This window comes from Netta rufina (genome assembly GCF_964035555.1).
Source record: "Netta rufina genome assembly, chromosome: 1".
Lineage (NCBI taxonomy): Eukaryota > Metazoa > Chordata > Aves > Anseriformes > Anatidae > Netta > Netta rufina.
This window is the reverse complement of record NC_140123.1, coordinates 31,282,369-31,303,401: the sequence shown is the minus strand read 5'-3', so window position 1 is coordinate 31,303,401 and position 21,033 is coordinate 31,282,369. Positions and strand designations below refer to the sequence as shown.

General features: G+C 39.4%; 1 protein-coding gene across 1 annotated transcript in view; it reads right to left on the bottom strand.

Moving 5' to 3' along the window:
- ENOX1 (ecto-NOX disulfide-thiol exchanger 1) overlaps positions 1 to 21,033 on the bottom strand; it is a gene marked incomplete at its 3' end in the record, with an annotated part of 139,107 nt that overhangs the window by 89,250 nt on the left and 28,824 nt on the right. The window contains exons 2-4 of the mRNA XM_084281244.1: positions 15,468 to 15,641; positions 13,533 to 13,739; positions 6,531 to 6,764 (exon numbers count right to left, since the gene is read on the bottom strand). Of these exons, the coding sequence (XP_084137370.1) occupies positions 6,531 to 6,764; positions 13,533 to 13,739; positions 15,468 to 15,641 (615 nt within the window). The remainder of the gene's footprint in view (positions 1 to 6,530; positions 6,765 to 13,532; positions 13,740 to 15,467; positions 15,642 to 21,033) is intronic.

The window sequence follows — 21,033 nt, the reverse complement described above, 5'->3', positions numbered from 1 at the left end:
TGCTGGACTTTCAGCCAGGGCAAGATCATACATTGCAACTACAGCTGCTTTTAGCTTTGTCAGTATCTTCCCAAAGCTAGGCTTTTTCAAACACTTGAAAAATATCTGAGATAATTCACACAACCCTGGGAGCCTGTCTAAATTATAGCTATTCTGTGTTGTCCTATTGGACATGCTGTTGTCCAAAGTCAGCACATGCTATCTCTTGATCCTAATCTTGCTCCCCTAATGCAGTCTCTTAGGCTTGCAAGGAGATGTTTAAGGACAGAGCTGTTGTTCGTTATCTTAATGCCTGCACCTAGAGAGCATATGCTCATTGCATATGCTTTAGTTTGCATTAATGATCTCATTTTTCTCTGGCCCTTCTGTGAAATAGGAAGAGCTAGGTATGCCTTTAAGCTCTGCCTGGACCAGAAGAAATCCAGTTAACAAACAACTCTTGAAGGTATCACTGCATCTGAGAATGTCTGTGCCACAGGGTACATTGAGAGGGGACAAGAGCCATGGGCTGCATCCCATCCATCTGCCTCTGACTGACAGCTTGTCCTCTGCCAGCTGTAGCTGTACCACAGGAAGATGTGTCCCCTGCCTCATGCCCACCAGCTCAGCACCGTCCACTTGCTGGCGGTTACACACCCTCAGGTCTGCCTGCAGCTGCCCATCTGATCACATCCCACAGCCAGTTTGTCAAACTGAGCCCAATTATCACAGGAAAGGGGCAGAAGCCAACTCAGGTTGCAGAATGCTTCACTCCATATAACTGCAGCAGTGAGGATGTTTGAGCAAGGTTACTGTTAATCTGACTTCTGATCTGATAATTTGTTAGACTGTAACTAAGATTTCTAAGCTGCAAGCACTGAATTCAAAACAAAAAATGACAAACCCCAGTGCGTGACTGATGTGGGTGAATCGGGTCAGAGAAAAGGTGCAGTAACATCACTCATCAGCAAGTTCAACCCAGTTCCCCTGAGCATCAGGAACAATTTGCTTTCCAGCACACGCTACTCTTGGTGCCACAATGATGACCTATTTTTCTCTTGGCTTAAGAGCTTCTCCTGCACAGAGTGTCTGGCACTGACCTAGAAACACAACTCTTCAGTCTGCTACCCTCACCTTCTTTTTTCCCTGCTCAAATACTTTATATAACTGTGCCACACACCACACACATCAGTCTGGTGCTTTGGGGATTAATAGCAATTTTAACCCAATGGTACTGCATAATAAGTGAGAATCTGGGAATAAATATTCTTACTGCCAAAGAGTTACTTTAAAGAAAGATTAATCATCCACCTTACTCTTTCTTAACTATATGCTACTCTAGAGAAACTTTTGCAGTTATGTAATAAATGAGTAAGTGAAACTAGATTATACATATATATATGTATGTTTATTAAAAGATATCTTAAAAGGAAATCTCTCCTCCCTGTATCACCAAACTCCTTCCAAATTCAGTCATGCAAGATTCTTCTAGGGGTAGGTGTTTTGTGTGAGACAGAGAAATCCATTATCTTATCCTGCTGATGCCATTATTGCCAATAAAAAGTAATTATGAAGGTACTGAGTTTCCTCCCTATTTCTCAAAAATCACACCACAAACTTTCAGATCAGTGAGCTGCAATTTCCCAGTTCATAGTAATTAACTCGAGTCGTTTTGCAGTGCTGCACATTTAATCAAGTGGGTTTATAATAAAACCTTAAAATTTGCATTGATATAATACAGATTAGGTGAGGGAGGGCACTTTTGGTAACACACTTAACAGCAAATGTATTTCTTGCAGGTTTACAGAATGAGGTATCAAGTGAAGTGGGTTATCAGGCCACTGATAGCAGAACCCACCTTCCGCTCTTTTGCCAGGAGACAAAACCACCCTTGCAATGTGCCTGCTCGTAGCCCCTGACTGATGCACTCTGAGCCAGATGTATAGTGCCACAGCAGATGTCAGCAGCATATGGAAGAAGGAAGGAGAAGATGATAATCTTAAGGAACAGGGAGGGTGAGCGAACAGATTTGATGCTAAAGCCTCAAAGCATGTCTATTGTAGGTCTGTGCCTTGATATACTACTAATAAAAAAAGACTGTGCTAAAAAAAGGTCTGGAGTCTTTCAGCGACAATTAAACCTGGAACACATTAGAGTTGTTAGGAGGATCTCAGCTTTGCCTCCCCCTTCGACACAGACTGGTGCTGAGCTCTATCCCATCAGTGTGAGACCTGCCTCTCTGGATAACTGTGCTGTGTCTGCAGCACTCCCCAAATCTGGCTCTCAAGTGCAGAGCAAGACCGACAACAGCGCAGTTTTCTTCTCAGTGAAATATCCTATTTCCCAAGCAATTAAATGTTGTTTATATTTCAAACGATGTTCAAGGGTTGAGATTGTCAGGCCTGATGTTACCTGAATCTTGCACAAGATGCATCCCCAGTTAGTTCACTCTACTGTAACTGCCATCCATTTATTTAAATTTCCAATCTGTTCTCTCTTCAGGGGATAATACAGTGCCTGGCAAAGCAGCAGCTTCTCAATTTTTCAAATTATTATATATTTTTTTTAAATGGAATACCACAAGAATAACTTTCCTGTGCTCATAAAGAGACACTGTATTTAAAACGGAGGTAAATATCAGGGTATTGCATATGACTTGCAGATGTTTATGTCTCTTTTTCGCAAAATATTTAAAAAACAGATAGTCAGATAAGAAGAGATGTCTTTGTTAAATGGTGGAACTATGTAACTACTTGCAGCAAATAAGACAGACGTAACATTTTAAGGGAGCTTATTTGCAAGAAGTGATTTCTGAAGATGATACCATTAGGTACAGATATGCTTGAATTAAGAATACCATAACGTTTGAAACTCTGCTTTGAAACACAAATGTCATAAGCACACAGATTAAAATGATTTGTTCCAATACACCTGACAGAGCAGCATTACACTTAAAGATGAAAGGTTCAGTTCATCTCTAGTTGTGTGATGTTCTGGGCACCACGTTACTCAACCATTTATACAGCACCCAGGAAAACAGATGTAAGAATATGCAAATTTGATCCCAAATATCTATCGACACATCTCACTGCGCAGTAATAACACATCTGATTTAATACCGAGGAATCAAAATCTGAAATACATGCATGAAACAAGAAAGCTGCAATGAACCAGAAGAAAAGAAGGTCACATTTTTATAATATAATAGCAAAAGGCATAATATTTTGATGTGTTTGTTTGCGTAAGAACTCAAGGACTATTCTCAAAGCTCTTTAAGGAAAACAGTTCACGTTGACGGTAACATTTCACTGTAAGAGATCCTGATTTTTCAGAAATCATATCTACAAAATTATTGAGACTTTTTTGAGGAAACACAGACTTTTAACTAAGGCAAGAGGATCTCAGAAAGCAAGCTAGAAGTTTAATTAACCCAAGTTGGGCTTAGCTTTTATCTTACTCCTTGGTGATCAGACAATGGCTTTTGAAACTATTTGCACATTTACATCCAACTTTGGAATAATTGAGTCAAAAATTAGGTTTGAAAAGCACCTTTTGAAAAAGTGAAATTTTGCTTTACTATTAAAAAAAAAAAAAAAAAACACTTATTTTTTAATTAATTAATTAATTATTCTCCCTTCAAGTCGACTTTAGTGGTTTGAAAGGTCAAAAAAGGGAAAAAATAACTCCCTATACAAAATTCAAAATTATTTGCCAGTTACTGCCACATCAGGTGTCTTTAGCACATGAGATAAATAGGAATAAGCTGGCAATACTGGGATGAGATTTTGCAGCCAAGTCTGGTACACAAAAACAATGATTTCTTTAAGTCTTATGCTGCAGTTTGTGGGAGGTGAAAAAAGATATTGTCACCTCTATTATAGACACAATAAATATCTAAAGACCATAACAGAGAACTATCTGATGAGCCTAGTTCATCTCTGCTCACCAACAGATTTCCTTGCTGTCAGGAATTTCCAAGGTTATTTTGACAACAAAAGTTCCTTGGACTCAGACCAAGTTGTCTACATCTGTGATTGCAGAGCAGTATCTTGGGATGACAGATGTTTAGCTATCTTGGCTTGCTTTTCAGCTAGTGTTGCTCAGTGAAGTTCTGGAGGCACTGCAGGTGCTGCAACCTGCATGTTGGGCACCTGCAACTCTACCTCATGAGTTAGCAACAGAGCTCAGAACACTTTTGAAGTGGGTACCATGGGAAGGTCATGACTTTCCTTAAGAAAATAACTGCAAGGCATCTGCTCAACAACCAGTCTTTCAAGGTAAATCCTTCCAGGAACAGATATATTTTGATGGATGGATTGTCCAGGATTTTGAAGCAATGCAAATCTGGTGCTACCCAGAGAAATGATATTTTGACCCCAAGTTTATAAATATACGTATGTATAAATATATGCATATATATATCTTCTGTTAGCTTCACTGAAGCCCACATTTAAATTCTGAGTGTGTGATGACATGAACTGACCCTTGTCAGAGTAAGAGACTGTAGATTTACCTCTAGTTTTAGGATGTCACACAGGGGCTCATGGTGAATCTGTGTTGCCCAAGGGAGGTTTTAATATTCTACGCTCTCCCTCATAGGTGCCAAGATGCTATTGGAAATGCAGCAGCATGCACCAGTGAAATTACTGGATTGCATTTCTCCTTTCTAGAGTACCTAGTACAGGAGACAACCCAGTGAGAATGGAGGGGGCTTCTTTGCATTCTCCATCTCCAACAGTCTATACAGACACAGAACTGGTGCTGTTAATCTCACTAAAAGTCAATGGTTTATTAAAACCATTCTTAAAACTGCAATATGTTTTGCTGCTGGATTATAGTGATTTTTAACCCTTTAAAAATAATCTTAACATTTTGGTTTCTTAATTTCTTATATTTAGTTCTGTATGTTTCCAAAAGTTTATTTTAATTTCCAGAGAAGTAGTTGGCCTCTATCATGATCAAAACATTGCTATATTAAACTTGTGAATATATGACAAGCTCTGGTCAAATGTCCTTCAAGAGAACCAAAGCTCTAAAAACTTGGAATAAGCTTTAATTAAGCATGGAAACTTCCCAGATTGAAAAGAAAAACTATTCTAAATATAAGTGTCTGAAACATCTTGCAAAAACCCACATTCATTTGCCCTAAGCAATGGCCAGCCATATGGAAGAAATTGCCCAGACTTCTTGCATTTTCTGGCTTAGTTCAGGAAACCTCTAGGCCTTGCTACATAAAGAAAAACTTCCCTATAAAAGATTAACTTCTAAAATATTCAATTGAAAACAGATTCTGGGAACAGATGGATCTAAAGCTGTATTGTATTGCATAACCTCTAGAGAAGCTGGACTGGAAGCTAGGTAAGAAATAAAAATTCTTATACATGGACTTAATTCTTCCTTTCCTCCTGGTCTATCAATCCCTCTGGGTTATTTTACCAATCTCTCAGTTATTTAAAGTGTTATTTAATAGTGAAGCATATGTGGTCAGAATATCAGTAAGCCAAACTAGCAAGCAGCTGATGTAACAGTAACCAATGCAGTACTCAACGAGACAGTAGGGTGCATCTCTGCTCCATGCTCCAAGGATGCAACACTTTGCAATGTCCTCCTGCAGCTTCCCAAACACGTTTCATAGTTAGAACAGAGGCCAGCGTGTTGACAGCTAGATACCCTATGTCTAATCTGTGTAATTCCGAAACAGTGGCAAGAATCAGTTTCTTGTGACCTGGCACACAGTAAAGTAATGTGCTTGGCTACCACATGGGGAAAGAATGCCAAACACAGTTGCTAAATGCTTAATGAAAACAAACACAACTCTAAGAGGTATGAGGCATTGTTTATGTGACTTTTTATTATTTCTTTACTATGAATATTTTTATTTCTTTGCTTCTTGCTTTGTTTGTTAACTTTAAAAGACAGAAATCATTAAGCTTCAACTTTATAAAATACTAACTTGGCGAGTGTTCCCAGACAAAAACAAATAAACAAGCAAACCATGAAGAAAACAATACGTTATCTTGCGCATGTACTTCTACCCCTAAAGAGGGAATGAAAGAATGGATGGTGTGTGCCAGAGATAAATTGTGCCACTGCAACTGAGGCAATGTTAAAATGTGGTTCATGAAGGCAATTTAAATAACAGGAGTTAGGACACTCACATGCATGTAATATAATAAAATATCTCCCAGTGAAATAGAAGCATTTTAAGAATCAGGGTTTTAATATGAAGGATGTGTGTAACAACCTGTCTTATTATGAGATAATTTCCAAAGCAGATGATGACATCAACTGAGTAGAAAAAAACCCCACTCTATAGTTTTCTAAAAGTTGTGTTTTGGCTGTTAAAGCACAGCTAGATGGACAGATGCTATACATTCCTAGCAGGTGGGTGAGTATCATTACCACTGACATAAAAATGGCAGAGGAATAGGGAAAGGCTAACAGGTCAGGTAATGAAATACATTGGAGAGAAATCACCTCCCCTGTTCTGACTTCTGGATGGCTCCTGCTTTTAAGGCATAATGCACTGCAAAGTATCAAATGCTGCTTACCTTTCAATTTTTCAGCCAGCAAAGCAGCTTCGTGTTCGGAATAATGCATTATTGCCGGAGGAGAAGGAGGGCGCAGTCTGTCTTCTTCCATTTTGCGTCTGTGGCGTTCTTCTCGGGCCAGCATTCTTTGTTTGCATTCCCATTCATAAAAGTCATCTCTTGCCTGAGCAAAATCAACATGAAGGCGACCTGAATCCTTTTTGTCTGTGCTAGATCCTAATCTCATGCGGTAACCTGAAACCAACAAGCAGAACTAACTGTTGCAGGACTTCTTTGCTCATTTTTTCTTTATTTTTTTCCCCTCAAGTGCAGTTAAAATGTACATTCACATATTCCCCCTTATCTATGCAAGGTCTATTGATCATTATGCTTTTACAGGAAGATAAACATTCATCCACTTTTTTTTTTTTTTTTTTTTTTTTCCTCCTTGTAATTTTCTGCATCACCTATCAACGTAATAGATGAGATGAAAAAGTAACCCCAAAGGTACAGAATCTACATTCCTGCTTAGAAGTCACTCCAAGTATATCATTTTTCTAGCTGATACTCCTAAAATTTCTAAAAGCAAAGGCCAGTTAAACAAAAACAAATACTAAACAAACTATGTTTGTTTGAATGTAAAGTCCTTCTCCTGATCCTGTTTAGGTCATGTACAGTTTAGCATTACTTTCCAGCCTGCCAATGGAATAAGAAGTGTGGGAAAAGTCTGAAATTTATAACACTATGACCATAAATGAATGAGAAAAGTGTGCTATGTAAATTTCTGGGTCACAAAGAGGGTGATGTCATATCTGTGTTGATGCTAGATCTCAAATTTTGAAGCCTCCCAATTGAAAATACCACATCTCAATAATCTGGCATCAAACATAAACCACCTACAAGTTAATCTGATATAAAGTCAATAATAATTCAAAAAAACATTAAGTTGAGCATTCTTTAAACTAATTTTAAGAGCATGGAGGGATTTATTAGACATTTGCAAGACCTTTTTCAAAACTAATAATGAAATCTGTCACATCTCATCTTTAGCAATCTTCTACATATTCATAATTTGGTCGATGTGTCATATGCTAAAGCTACCAGACTACAAAGGCTTTGTTTAAGTCAGAGCCTATACAACAGCACAACAGGGCCCTGCCCTGTACTGAAGCCCTTGACTGCATTCAAAGGATGAACAAATCACATCAAAGCTATAGAAGGAGACTTTCATGCCCATAGTGTGGAAGAGCATATGCTGGGCATCAACCTTTTTTCTAGTTTTATTTTGAAGACTGAAAGTTACTCACAGAGCAGTTTCTCTAACTTTTAAAATGCTGATGCAGGGAAGATGAGAGAACCCCAGATAGAAAGCTGTAAACAGAGCCTTCAGATACAGGTAAAACTAATTAGTCTGCACAGGACTAGCTCAAATTTCCCCATGTCAACATGCTGTAGTGGCCTCAGGAGGAGAACATCCCGGCAGCATTCTCAAATCATGGGATGCTATGAAAATGAACTCTGTGCTGAGCTGGTACATCAGAGGCTCTTCAGAAACGTGCACTACTATGACCATTGTGAAATAGCCCCAGGGACAGGAAGCCGCTGTTAAAAATGGCAGAAAAAGTGGTGTTTCTTCCATTTGAACATCAATCCAAAAGAACCTACCTTTCAGTCTTATGATTTGCCTGTGGTTTGAAGAGCTTCAGCACCTCACCACTACAGTTAAAACTCCCTTTCAAACTCTCTCCAGGGACAGCAAAGTTAAGGCTTGTGTAATAGAGTAGGAGCATCTTCGCAAAAATGCGTATCTAGGCATGCTCTGTTTGTTTTACTGCTGTAAAAACATCTTGATGTATGGATACAAGGGACTGGCTGTACTACAGCACACATGAAACCACAGCTTCAAAGATATCCACATATGTAATGACCCTTTCAAAACAAAACAAAAAGAGAAAAACAAACAAACAAATAACAATCTGTGTGTCTTTTGCTTGACATTTTCCTTTCAGGCATCTTGTGGAGTTCAGCTAAGTAGTTGTTCAGTGAGGAAGAGGTATGTCTTTCATGTTCCATCAAGAACTCTAGATGGAAAGCTCAAGTTAAGCATCTCAGAGGTCCCTCAAAGCCTGAAGGTGACAAAAACTTCTATAGACCAGACCAAGACTGGTCTCCAAGGTGCACAAGCTTATGGTGCAGAGAGGTTAACAAGGGGTTTGTCTGTCACTTTAACATGTGACAGACATGTCCTCTACTTCGCACAGCTTTCTCTTGCTCAGCGGAATACACACTACTTTCTCTACAATAAGGATACTTGTGGTCTTAAACATAGCTGTACACTTTATCCATTGAAACATAACAGAAGAAGGGTGTGGGTGACCTGTCAGACCTGGAGATCTGAACTAATAAGAAGGTAATTTGGGGGTTTTATTCACAGGGGTGTAGGCATGAAGGGGTCATTGGTGCAGTTACTCTGATAACCATGACAAATGTTTCTCCCCAAGATGCATTCCTCAAATAGTGACTGTTCTGTGCCAAAACAGCATTATCAGCAATGTGAAAGGACACTGCCAGGGTGTCAGGTCTCGTGAACCTAAAATTAGATCTCCCATCTGGGCTGCACTTTCCAGGAAGACACAGTCTCTCTTCCTCTCCCTTGTCTTTTGCCTCCCTTGGCTGGAGCACACTGGGTATGGACACACTGAGAAATGCAGTCCTGTAGGAAGCACGGCCCTTATGGTCCTCAAAGCCCCACTTATTCTGCACAAAGAACTACTGGAAAGGACACTCTATCTACACCTTGTGCGTGCACCTGCAAAGTTGAGTCTTACTGAAGTCTTACCTTATTTTTGAAGTAAATGGGGATAGTGGGAAAAAACACAAATGGTGTAAATTGAAGTCCAAAACACAGTATCCTCTGTAGCACTGGACAAATGGCTCCCTCAGGTAACCAGTTTAAGTGCCTCCAAATTAATAGAGTTTTGAAATTGGCAGTGAACCACATTGAGAAAATTGCATTGCTTGTTTAACTGCTAAGACTGAAGATGGCCAGTCAGACAGTGGTTTCCCCAGGCACAGAAACCTAGACTGACCTTAGTCAGAAGGGACCTTGGGCATCATCTAGTCCAATCCCCTCCTCAGAGCAGGGTTGGTTTCAAAATTATATCAGGCTGCTCAGGGCTTGGCATCTTTCCCTTCACAAAAAAAAAAAAAAAAAGTAAATGCCTTTTTGGCATGGCTTCTTGCATCCTCCTAAATCAGGAATGGGGGACACTACAGGACCAAACGCATCCCTGGTGAAGATCAGAGTCCTTGACAGGCCAATAGCCAGAAAGGCACTGTGTAGGGTAGGGTGCATGACTTGCAGGACCAATTTTATATATGGGATCCTCAGGCACCCATCTGTAACGGCACATCTGAGCTGCATGGCAGCTGAAAGGCTTGTTCTTTTTCAATGCCATGTATCCTTATTGATGTTCAAAGGTATTTAAATGCATGTGAAAATCATCTGCCTTTTCCCCCTTCAAGCATGGGCAAGGAATTGCCCTCACAAAACCTTTTTCCCAGTTCTTCGCTCGGGACTGCAGCTAGCACTAACTGTGTGCCTGGCCTGTCATTTTTAATTTCAGTTTTGCGCACACAATGGCAGGGGAAAAAAAGTCTGGGAACATGCCAAGATCCTCACTTTAAAGGAGCAGCAGCAGGAAAAATTAATGAGGGTGCTAAATAAAAATCAAACACGGTATTTCCATATCACAGATCTAGTAAAAACTCTGTGGCTTGACTTACCTTTGAGTGTTGCTATATTGGGGACCAGGCAATAGCTGTTAACTGGGGATGTAGATCAGAGTGCTGGTGATCAGTGAGAACATGAAATAAAAGCCAGTACACAGTACTAAATGGAAATCCACATGGGAAAATATCAGCATAGGAAAAATGTATCCTTGGGCTTTTTGGGGTACGAGCAGGTCTGTTTGTTCCTTACTTCCAATTCAGGGCCATCAATGTTTGCAGGAGTTACTGAATTGTCATGAATTGTCAGCCACAAGACTAAAGTACACAGTTTGAAGAAAGAGCTTTCTCATGGGGTGGCATATTGATTTTAGCCTTTTCCTTGGGAGATCAAAATGAAACTTTCAGGGCTAAATGAGAACATATCAGCTCAACTTTCTTTAACATTAGTTTCTACCCATCCCCCAGTCTCCTTTTATACACTTTTAGTTGGGAATAGAAACGAAAAAACTCAGTGAATAATCTACTTAATGAATTTTCTAATCACTTGCAATACTCTGATGATAAGCACAGGATAAATATTAAGTTTGATGAGATTAGATGAGGTAGACAGATAAACCTGATTAGGTAGACAAAACTGTCATTATATTACAGATATCAAAGGCATGATTCCTCCCTAATATAACACGCATACTGTATTTACCACAAATTCTGTTTATTTTTTGTCTCTTATGGGGAAATGAAAAAGCCTTAACAATATGCTTTTCCCCCATCATTTCAGAATACATTATGTTCGAAAGATTGATTAGAAAAACTCAAAATTTCAGATCAAATAAAACGTGCCATTGTCTAACGCCTGACCTCCCTGCTTTGCAGTGCTGGGGGAGATTCAGTGCTCCTTGTTTCATCTGCAGAGGTCTGCAGAAATCACTGCTGGTGGCAAAAAGATAGCTGGCTGCTATGTGCCCCTGCTTTTCTCCTTCCTTCTTCTCAGCTCCACTGTTGTTTTTGTTTTCTTTGTTTTTCTTGTTTTGTTTTTAACTTTTTATTTATTTATTTATTTATTTATTTTCTCTGATCTGGTCAGAAACACTAAAAGTTTTAGAAGCAAGGAAAGGACAGGAAGAAATGAAAATGGGAGAGAGAGTGGAACAGGCAGTGAAGGCAGTAGTGGGACTGATGAAAGGAAAAGGAAGAAGGAAGGATGTGAGAACAACACAGAGAAAAGGATTGGGAACTCGGAAATAAGCTGGCAGAAAAATCAGAGAGGAAGGATAAGGAAGGTAATCTGCCTCCTCCGTCTCTGCTCGATTCTTTTGTTATGGGTGCACACTTAAGTGAGGACACACAGCAGCACAGGGAATTTTCTAGTAATCATCAGACCTGGTGCTCTGGATTTTTCTGTAGAAAGTTAAAATTAAACTTCACTTGGAATGAAACAAAGGGTGCACTCAACTGCAGAGAAGCAGGAAACTGAGCTATCAGGATGCTGACGCTGCCCCAGGATGGCAGTCTGTATGTTTCTGCAGTTTTCTCTGGCCTCTTTCTTGCTACTGTTTCTTTTATTATATACAGCAATCCCAGCTCCTACTGAATTTGTGAGCTTCTTCTCACCTCCTCCACAAGTGCTCTGTTACTGCTGGAGCTGGAGCCTCCACAGGACAGAAGCTGAAAACAGGGAAATGTGCTGCCTCTTCTTACTACTGAGAGGTCTGTAACCCCTCTCTTTAAACTCCAGTGTTATAGAAGTAATAAGTGAATAAGCACATAAGCAGGAAGGATGGAAAATGGGAAGAGAGGATGAGGAGGAAGGAAGAAATGTGGTAAAAATAATAATAATAATAATTAAAAAAAAATCCCCCCCCCCCAAAAAAAAAAAAAACAGGAAGAAAAATACATAATGGAATGGAGATCTGGAAGAAGCATTAAAATTCAGGTACATTCTAAAGAAATCTTTACATAGGTCTCATAAAACTCATGATTTTGTGGAGCTCACTGAACAGATATTTAAAGCATGCAGTCAAGTTATGAAAAAGAAAAAAAAAAAAAAAAAAGAAACAAAAGAGCAAGCTTTTTCCTGACAATACATTTCAACAGCTCATATGTTCTTTTTCTTTTATTTTTTATTTTTATTTCCCTTTCTTTCATTTAAGTTGTAGCCAATGATGATTTGAGAAACCACTGGTTTCTACTGTTTGAGCTTGCTATAGCCACCTAAGGGACATTGAAACTATGTCCTTGCTGCTAAACAAAAGATGGTTAGAATGGGAGCTCAGACAAGATATGCTGAATTGTTATCTCCCTAGTGCCCTTTTGGGTGGTTACAGGAGGAGTCCTCGAGGTTACCCTACACAAGGTTGTAAGCAAATCTGTGTCAATTGGTCTTGGCCAAGGAGTAGTCTCTGGCACTGTTCATTTATGAATACCTTGCATGAGGGGTAAAGGTGTTGTGGGGCAAAACAAAGACAGGGGATCCTCCAGGACCTGAAAGGAGTAATGAACCAGCCTGTGGAGATACACACAAGGGATGGGGTCCAGCTCAGGGTGGTGAAGGAGGGCTCAGGTGGGAAGCCAATCCTCATGTAAAGGAGGCTATAACCTTACAAGGGCTTTAACAGTCACTGAAGACTGATTTGAGAAAGCAGAGAGAGTTTACTTCTTTTTTCTTTTTTTATTTTTTTTTTTATTTTTTTTTTATTTTTCATATGAGTTAGATTTTTTAGTCTGTTCCTTTGCTGGAAAACAAAAGAGAATCTGAAATTTTACACCTGAAGTTCTGTGGTGCTCATTGTCCTGGGAGGTAAAAGGCACAGCCTTTTGGGTCTCAGAATCCAACCCAGGTGACTGCTGAATACACGCACACATAAAGGTAGACTTTATTCAGACTGCACTGCAAATCTATAAAAATATGCCAATGAAATTGCCAGGCTATCACAGAAATTGGCATTGGAAACCAGCAGCGTTCCTGGCATGGTGCCCTCCTCTTTCTACAACCTGTGAGCAAAACTACATAAACCTGTGTAAATCGAAAATAAGATTGCTCTGTAGTGAATTTCAGGGTCTGTTGCATTGTCGTGGGATGGCAGGAAATTGCTCTTGGGTATGCAACGTACAAAACAGAGCACAAGTCTTGGCAAACACAGGGATATACAGAATTGCCCCTTGCCAGTCCATGCTAGAGCCACTGAGTTTAAAAAAGGACTTGCTGGGATAAAAGCTAAGAAAATAAGCAAACATTAGCATCACAAAATACAAATGAGAAGCAAGGAAAATCCATTAAAGAATGTGAAGTACCAGAAAGGTAAATGGCTTTATCAACCATGAACTCCTCTGCAAAACGAATGTGACAAAAATTCTTCTTGCTTTTCCGAATTGCTGTTATATCTCCACACTGCTCAAAGACTTCCTGAATAATTTCCTCCGTTGCGTTTTCTGGTAATCCTCCAACAAACACTGTTTTACACCCAGGAGGTCTCTCTCTTGTTGAAGGTGGTGGAAGATCTAAGTCAAAACAGAAATCACATTGGAATACAAAATTCGACTTTTGATCCACTGGTTCTATTCATTCCCCTAATCAGTTCTGGGCAGCAACAGTTATTTGACATAGCACTGAGGCAGGAGAGAGGGAGAAGCAAAATAATTGAATAGTGCAGAGATTGTCCAAAACTGGCTACTTGAATCTAAACCTTTTCAAGCTTTAGGTGGTTTTTCAGAGTCTAATTCCTGCCACTGCGGGTCATTCTCCAGGCGGGAAGGTCTAAAAGGATCTTTCTTTTCCCTGCACAGTCTCCTGTTAGAAAATACACAAAAATAGAAAATACTCTGTTTCAAAGCAGGCAAACTTCCGTACCTTCATCATCTCTGGCTCATAACCAGCACTCGCCACACTCACTAGTGTGCCAGTTTAAGCCCCCTGAAAACAAACCCATGCTGCATATAGTTTAGGAAGCCAGGACTGGATAACCTTCCCTGGTCTTAGCATAATTTAATTTCTTTCTCAGAGCACAGAAGCACAGCAAACAGAAAAACAAAGCGGGAAACACGATGAAGTGACAACATGATGAAAGCGCTCTGCCGGTTATCTGTTCTGTCTTTGTGCCAAATAATGGAGGGAGTAGACGCCAGCATGCAGGAAGGATAAACTCACTGTTAACAAGTGCTCGTGAGATGGAGTGGCTAGAAATTTTATTTTTATGTATATATATATATGTATACACACAAATCAGAGAACTATTAAATTTTTGAGGGCTGTATGAAAAATATGCTCTGTCATAACATTTTACCTTGTTTATATGCAGATTGCTAGAGCACTCCTCTAACAGTAATTCTCTGAGCAGGAATCTCTGATTGATATGAATTAGTTTTTTGGCCCTTTAGCACACTAAAGCGGGTTACAACCTTAAAATATCCATATATATATTTGCACACACAGCCAGTTTGATTAAACCATGATCTGGGTACACTGCAAATCCACAGCACCAGACTATTTGCTTAAATTTCTCTTTTGTCTTCATAGTGATGCTGCAAGCAGCTGGTCTGATGGCTATGAAACCAGATTCCTGGGGCTAACACACTCAAAATTAGGCTCTGTACTTTGTCCTGACAGTAGTGGCTCAGTGGGAAGTTTTCCATTTGCATGAAGTCCCCAGAAGGAGCAGAAGAAAGCCTAGTCCCCAAAGAGGAGAAGCAACTCATCTGCATGCTGCCTCCCCAAAACTGGCATGGCTCGGAGAAATCTACAGCATGCAGGAGCCACTTCTGACTTGAACTTCTCTGAAGGACATCCCCAGAGATGGTTCTCCACAGCAATGCTTTCACCATCAGACACCTCTGCACAGCCTACATGAGGCCAGATCAGTGCGAACAGGTCAATGAGCGACCAACAACACACAGCAGCTTCAGCCACTGCTAGTTTGCATGGGGTTATGTTTTGTGACACTGATGTAAGGGAAAGACACATTTCTACTATGAGTAGTGTAGATTTTCAGTCTCTGTTAGCTTTAAGTAATTCATTTTATTTTTTGTACAAGCTGCATAAGTTTTTATGTGACCTTGCAGAGATGAATAAGCATGCTCTGATACTCCACCATGATTTACACACAGAGCAGAACTTATAAGGAAACATTAGAATTGCCTACAATTTATTTTAAAACCATAGTTTTTTATTAGATAAAAACATCTTAGGCAATAAGTTCAGGAAAATAACATTATTTCATCAGGCCCACTTACTTGGGTTTGGAGGGAAGAGCGTGCAGCTTTTGCAATGAATTATTTCTTTGACTACAGGCACATCTGTTGGTGGTGGTGGCGGCACTAACCCCATGCCTGGTATCATTGGGTTAATCGGAGTGATTCCAGTCATCATGCTAAGGCTTGGATCAAAGCCTGGTACACAGATTGAATCTGTAAATATATAACATAAAATCCCGGCTTTTAAATCTTGAAACTACTTGTTACTATTTTTTTGCACAGACAGTTTTGCTTTAGGCTTTTTTTTTTTTTTTTGCTTTTTTTTTTTTTTTTAAGCATCACTGTTAAAAATGGGAGAAGGAAAAAGAGAAAAGGGAAGAAGGGAAAAGGGAGGGAGAGTGGGAGGAAGAGGGGGAGGTAGAGGGGGAAAAAGAGAGAAGGATAGGGAGGGAGAGGGTGCATTTTTTCCAATGAAAAAAATTAAACTATGCATAAAGAAGAGAATGTTACATAATTCAAAATATTAACATGACTGAGTAAAATACAGCACATTAAAGTGTAAAATCATGCACCATGAATATCTGTTATTATCTGGAATGCAATTTTCTGTTTTGTAATGCTACTGTAGTGTTTTCACTGCCTTCTAACCAGAATGTACAAAGAATATCATTTAACATCGATATGCCCTCTCCGTCTAATTGTCGGACAGATTTATCACATTGTAGCTTTCTGACATAAGTGACCTTGATTTACAAACACCATTTTTGGCTGTTTTATATAAGTGTAGTTAGCCAAGACTTCTAACCTTTTTATCCTGGAACATAAAGTTTCAGTAGCATAGGATGGGGTCTTTCTGAACCTTGGAATTAAGTCCTTCTTGTCCTGTTATTTAATTGAATTAACAGATTCTCTTCAACACACATATCACTAAAATGCACCACCACAGCCCCATCAAGTAAAATGCATATTTGGCAAATATTATTCTTTCTCCTTCCTGATCTCCTTGCCAAGACTTCCATACATACTATTTAAAGCTGAAGGATTTACGGGGGAACACCAGTACATTAACACAAAGATGTGTAATAAGCAGATGTTTTAGATGAGCTAAGAGCCAACTTCTGAAATCTTCTTTTCTTAAAAACAAGGCTTTGGGTTTCTTGAGGCATAATGAATAAAATATTTTAAGAGACCAATCTTTTTGTTGGCATAACACTGCTGCTATTTGGCATCATCAATTATTTAAAAGAAGATAGTTACTTTGGTGTTCTACAGGTTTTCTGCTGAGTTTTCTGGCTAGCAACTGGAAAGTATTTAATGATACATGTAAACACGGGGTTTGGTAGCTTGGGAGCTTGTTTGTTTTGAAGAAGCAAAGATGGAAATGACTCCTTCTCTAGGATATTTTTTTTTTTTTAATGTTTAGGAAATTTGAGATACATTTTGCTACAAGGCAGCACAATCAATCAAATATGACCAGAGAGGTCTGTTTCTTCATCCTAAATCTGCTTCTGAAAAGCTATGTGGCCCTGGGTCAGCCTGCTGACATTTTCATATCTTAATTTCTGTGTCTGCAACACAAATACAATCATACTCAATTACCGGTGAGGATTAACTCAAACATTTATAGCACTTTGCAGGTGTAAAGCACTCTGTAGGGGCTGAAAATCAGCATTGTTATTTCTGTGAAATGTCCATAACTATCTTCTCTGGGAAAGACAGATGCAGACTCAGATCCTCTACTCCAATAGAACTCATATCTGTCTCAGCCTCACGCTCCCTGCTCTCCACGCACTGACTGTGAGCCTTCATCACTTTCAGGTAGTTCTGTACAACAACCATGGCAAGTGCACAGTGAACAAGGATTTGCTTTAGGCTTATTGAAGACTAGTGTTAATGAAAACTCATGATATTACATTACTTTTTTTTTAATAAGTGGGCTTATGAAAAAGGATTTGCTCTGGGTGTTACGCTTTTTTCAATATTGATGTGTATGCATTACTTTTCAGATTAAGCTTTGAAACTCAGAGTCTGTCATTTATTCCACAGGATGCCGTGGTGGCCATATTAAATATTCATGGTTAGTGAATGCTGAGGCAGAATGTCATAGGTGAAAGGGCACTATACAATTCAAAGAAGTCCTTAGGCTATTCTAATTTCTTCTTCGCAGTAAGGATAATGGAGAACTGGAACAGGCTGCCCAGGAAGGTTGTGGAGTTTCCTTCTCTGGAGATATTTAAGACCTGTCTGGATGCCTACCCGTGCAATTTGCCCTAGGGAACCTGTTTTGTCAGGGGGGTTAGACCCAATGAGTTCTTGAGGTCCCTTCCAACCCCTACAATTCTGTGATTCTGTAATTTGCTTGATCTTGTTTTTTACAAGCCAGACTTCTGACAATCCCAGCAGGCCACCCTGTGTAGCACTCTCCTGGTGCAGGTGGAAGTCCATCATTACCACTCCCAGCTAAGGTGGCCTGCAGAGCTCCATGGCATGCCAGGGGGAACACCATAATAGCTCTCCATGCACTGTGTCATACCGATCCTCTCCTAGCATCGGGGAGAACTGGGACTGGAAAGAAGCCAAGGAAGGCATCTTGACCCTCTCTCTGGACAGATGTAGGATCAGCTACAGTCGTAATCAGATTTGAAATTTCACATGAAATGGAATATTCATAGTAGACCCACAGCATTCTGAGACAATGATGGACCATGTGGAGTGGATCATAAAAGAAGACACAGAGAAGGTCAAGTTCTCCCTGTTCTTAAGCATCTTTCACGTCCCATGCGAAAGCCAAGAAGAAACATCCTTAGCCAGTGAATGTTACCAGCTGTATTTAATCATTGCTGTTCTCTCTATAGGACAGTTACTAGATGTACTGATGTTTCAACTTCTCTACAAGAATAGAGAACAAAAACAACAGCAAACTCCTTGCTATTACCCAAAGCAAAGATGGTTCGTTTTGAAAGGTACATTTTTTTTGAATAGTCCATTGACAGTGGTACATATACAAAGAAAAACACATCTAAGGGAGATGGCACCTTGGAAACTCGTGTCCACAAATGCAGATACCATGGCCTCAAAAGGGATCTGAGAAAGGGTGCTTTTGGATTGCATGATGATTTGGGATTGCAGCAGAAAATATATACATATATTTCCCACTAATTCCTGCCATTTTCAAGGAAATATGACTTCATAAGTAATTGTGCTTGTGTTAAATAAGTACATGGCTTTGTCATCAATTTCTTCCATGGGGATCAATCGACAAGGGCACATACAGAGTGCAAGGAGCCAACACTCCTGATACGTCCTTCTAGGTGCACTGGGACTCTGCCTCCAGAATACGACTGTTCTTAGTTATATTGAAAAGGACTGAGTTAACAGTTCTTGAAATCTAATTCCATATTTACGGGCACTAATCCAAAAATGCCTAAGGTCAATAGGATGACTACTGATGACATGGACAGCTTTTAACCAGCACCACATTTACCTTCTTTGTGGTCTTAGTTGTTTCATTTCCTTAATGTGCTAACCTGAGAATGAAATGCTTTCATACAACACATGAGCACTGACAGAATGTATGAGTACCACATGTAGAGCTATCCTGTAAAAGATATTACTGTGCATTGCAGTGATGGAAAATTCAGCTGGATTTCTGAACATGGAAGACGTTGTTCAGGCCCCTTGAAAAGACTGTTGGTGCTTTCAGAGAAGTTGATGCATGCGCCACCTGTATATTGCTGACACACCACAGTCTATGGATGATACATCCAAGGAAAGTACTGGTCTGGACTCTGAGGTGCAGAGAAAAAGGAACTGATAAAGTCACTGGAAAGGAAAGACAATAAATTTGCCACATCTCTGAGAGGATCCAGAAAAATCCCAAGTTTAACTATATTAATGCTGCAGAGTGGTGCATTAATAGAAGTTGGATATATAGCTCTTGTCTAGGGACAGGAGACGATCATCAATCAGTGCTACCACAGCAGTCTGCTTCATGTCCTGGCATAGTGCCCATTTGGATCAGGACCAGGATACCAGAGTTAGAGCTGGAGACATCTCCTGTTGAACTTACTGGTAAGTTTGTTGTTCTTCAGAAACAAGGATACTGATAGAGTTATGCAGGATTACAAAACAAAACAAAATAAAACAAAACAACAACAACAATGAAATCCAATACAAAACCATATAAGTTTTGTTGTCAGATACATTTAGATATATGATTATTAAAATATTGTGGACATCATTGTGCTACAATAAACACAGATATATATGCACAAAATGTATATACCACATATCTGAATACTCAAAATACTCGCTTTCGGTGATCACAGTATTCTCTTTTAAAAGTCTATATGCAGAAGTTTATGCAGACAGTTAAAGGTTTCTGATCTCTTGGAATTATAAAAACTAACTTGGCAGAAGATAGAAAGTTTATATTTGAAAAAATGTTAATAAATAATTACTAAATGAAATAATTAAAATTGAAAGCAATCAGAGATGATGAAGCACTTTAAGAATGGAAAAGCTCAAGTTAGAGCTCCTGTGAATATTGTGCGTTAAGGACTGAAGTCACACATTCACATATTACAAGAATGTAAAAGCATTGAACATTAATATTTTCAAGTCCATGTTCTGCCTAAATTTAGCAAACCAACAGTTAATTCTTGGTAAGAAATTGGTATAGTGGAGAGTAACGAAAACTTTTGAAGAACTAATATATAGAATTGGCAGAGAGGCAAAAAGAAAAATCTGCTTGAATACTCAGTGTGGTTTTTAAAATTTCTTTTCCTTCAAGCAGAATATAGAAAGGAAAAAGCCTTTCACATGAAATTTTTGGGTCTGGAAAAAGAAGAAGAACAATAAAATCCCTTTAAGGATAACTATTTTATAATGCAGTACATAGCGTAAAACAACTCCTTTAATTAGTCTGCATTTTGGAAGGGTAAAGCAACTCTGTCATCCATAAAAATAGCCACAAGATCTTGGAAAACCATCCTCCTTTCCTTCTTTGGCAACAGTTGCTGTCTGAATCACCTTCTGTTTTTACCACATTATTGCTTTGCACAAATAACAGGGATGCATACGCCTGCCCACTGTGCTTTCGGGGATTGCACTCCATCACCAATGTTAAGTTCCAATCCCACTTCTGCCAGCCCCTACCACAAGTTATTTATCTGCTCAATATTACTTTTGAGGGGTATAATCCCCTATATGATTCTCAGTGTTTGCACTAGGATGTGTCATTTGTTTTGCCTGACACTGCCAATTGTTTCTGTGGTGTTTTATGATAGCTGCCAAGCTGTGTTTCTGTTGGATGCATAAGAACACCCACGTGTGCAAACACGGATTTGGTTGTGTGCCTGTACACACATGCACAGGAGGTTTCCACCTGGGACACCAGCAGCTCAGCAGTGGATGCAGTGCTCAGACGTGCTAGTCTAACACACTGGTGAAGACAGTGATGCAAATGCACAACAGTAAACCAAAATAACAAACAATGAAAGGGTCTCCATAGCTTGGGAATGATAATTTTATACCTTAGAAAAAGCAGTCTATTTTTTTGCTGGTATCAAAAGATTAAAAAAAAAATAAAAAAAGCTCTGATTCC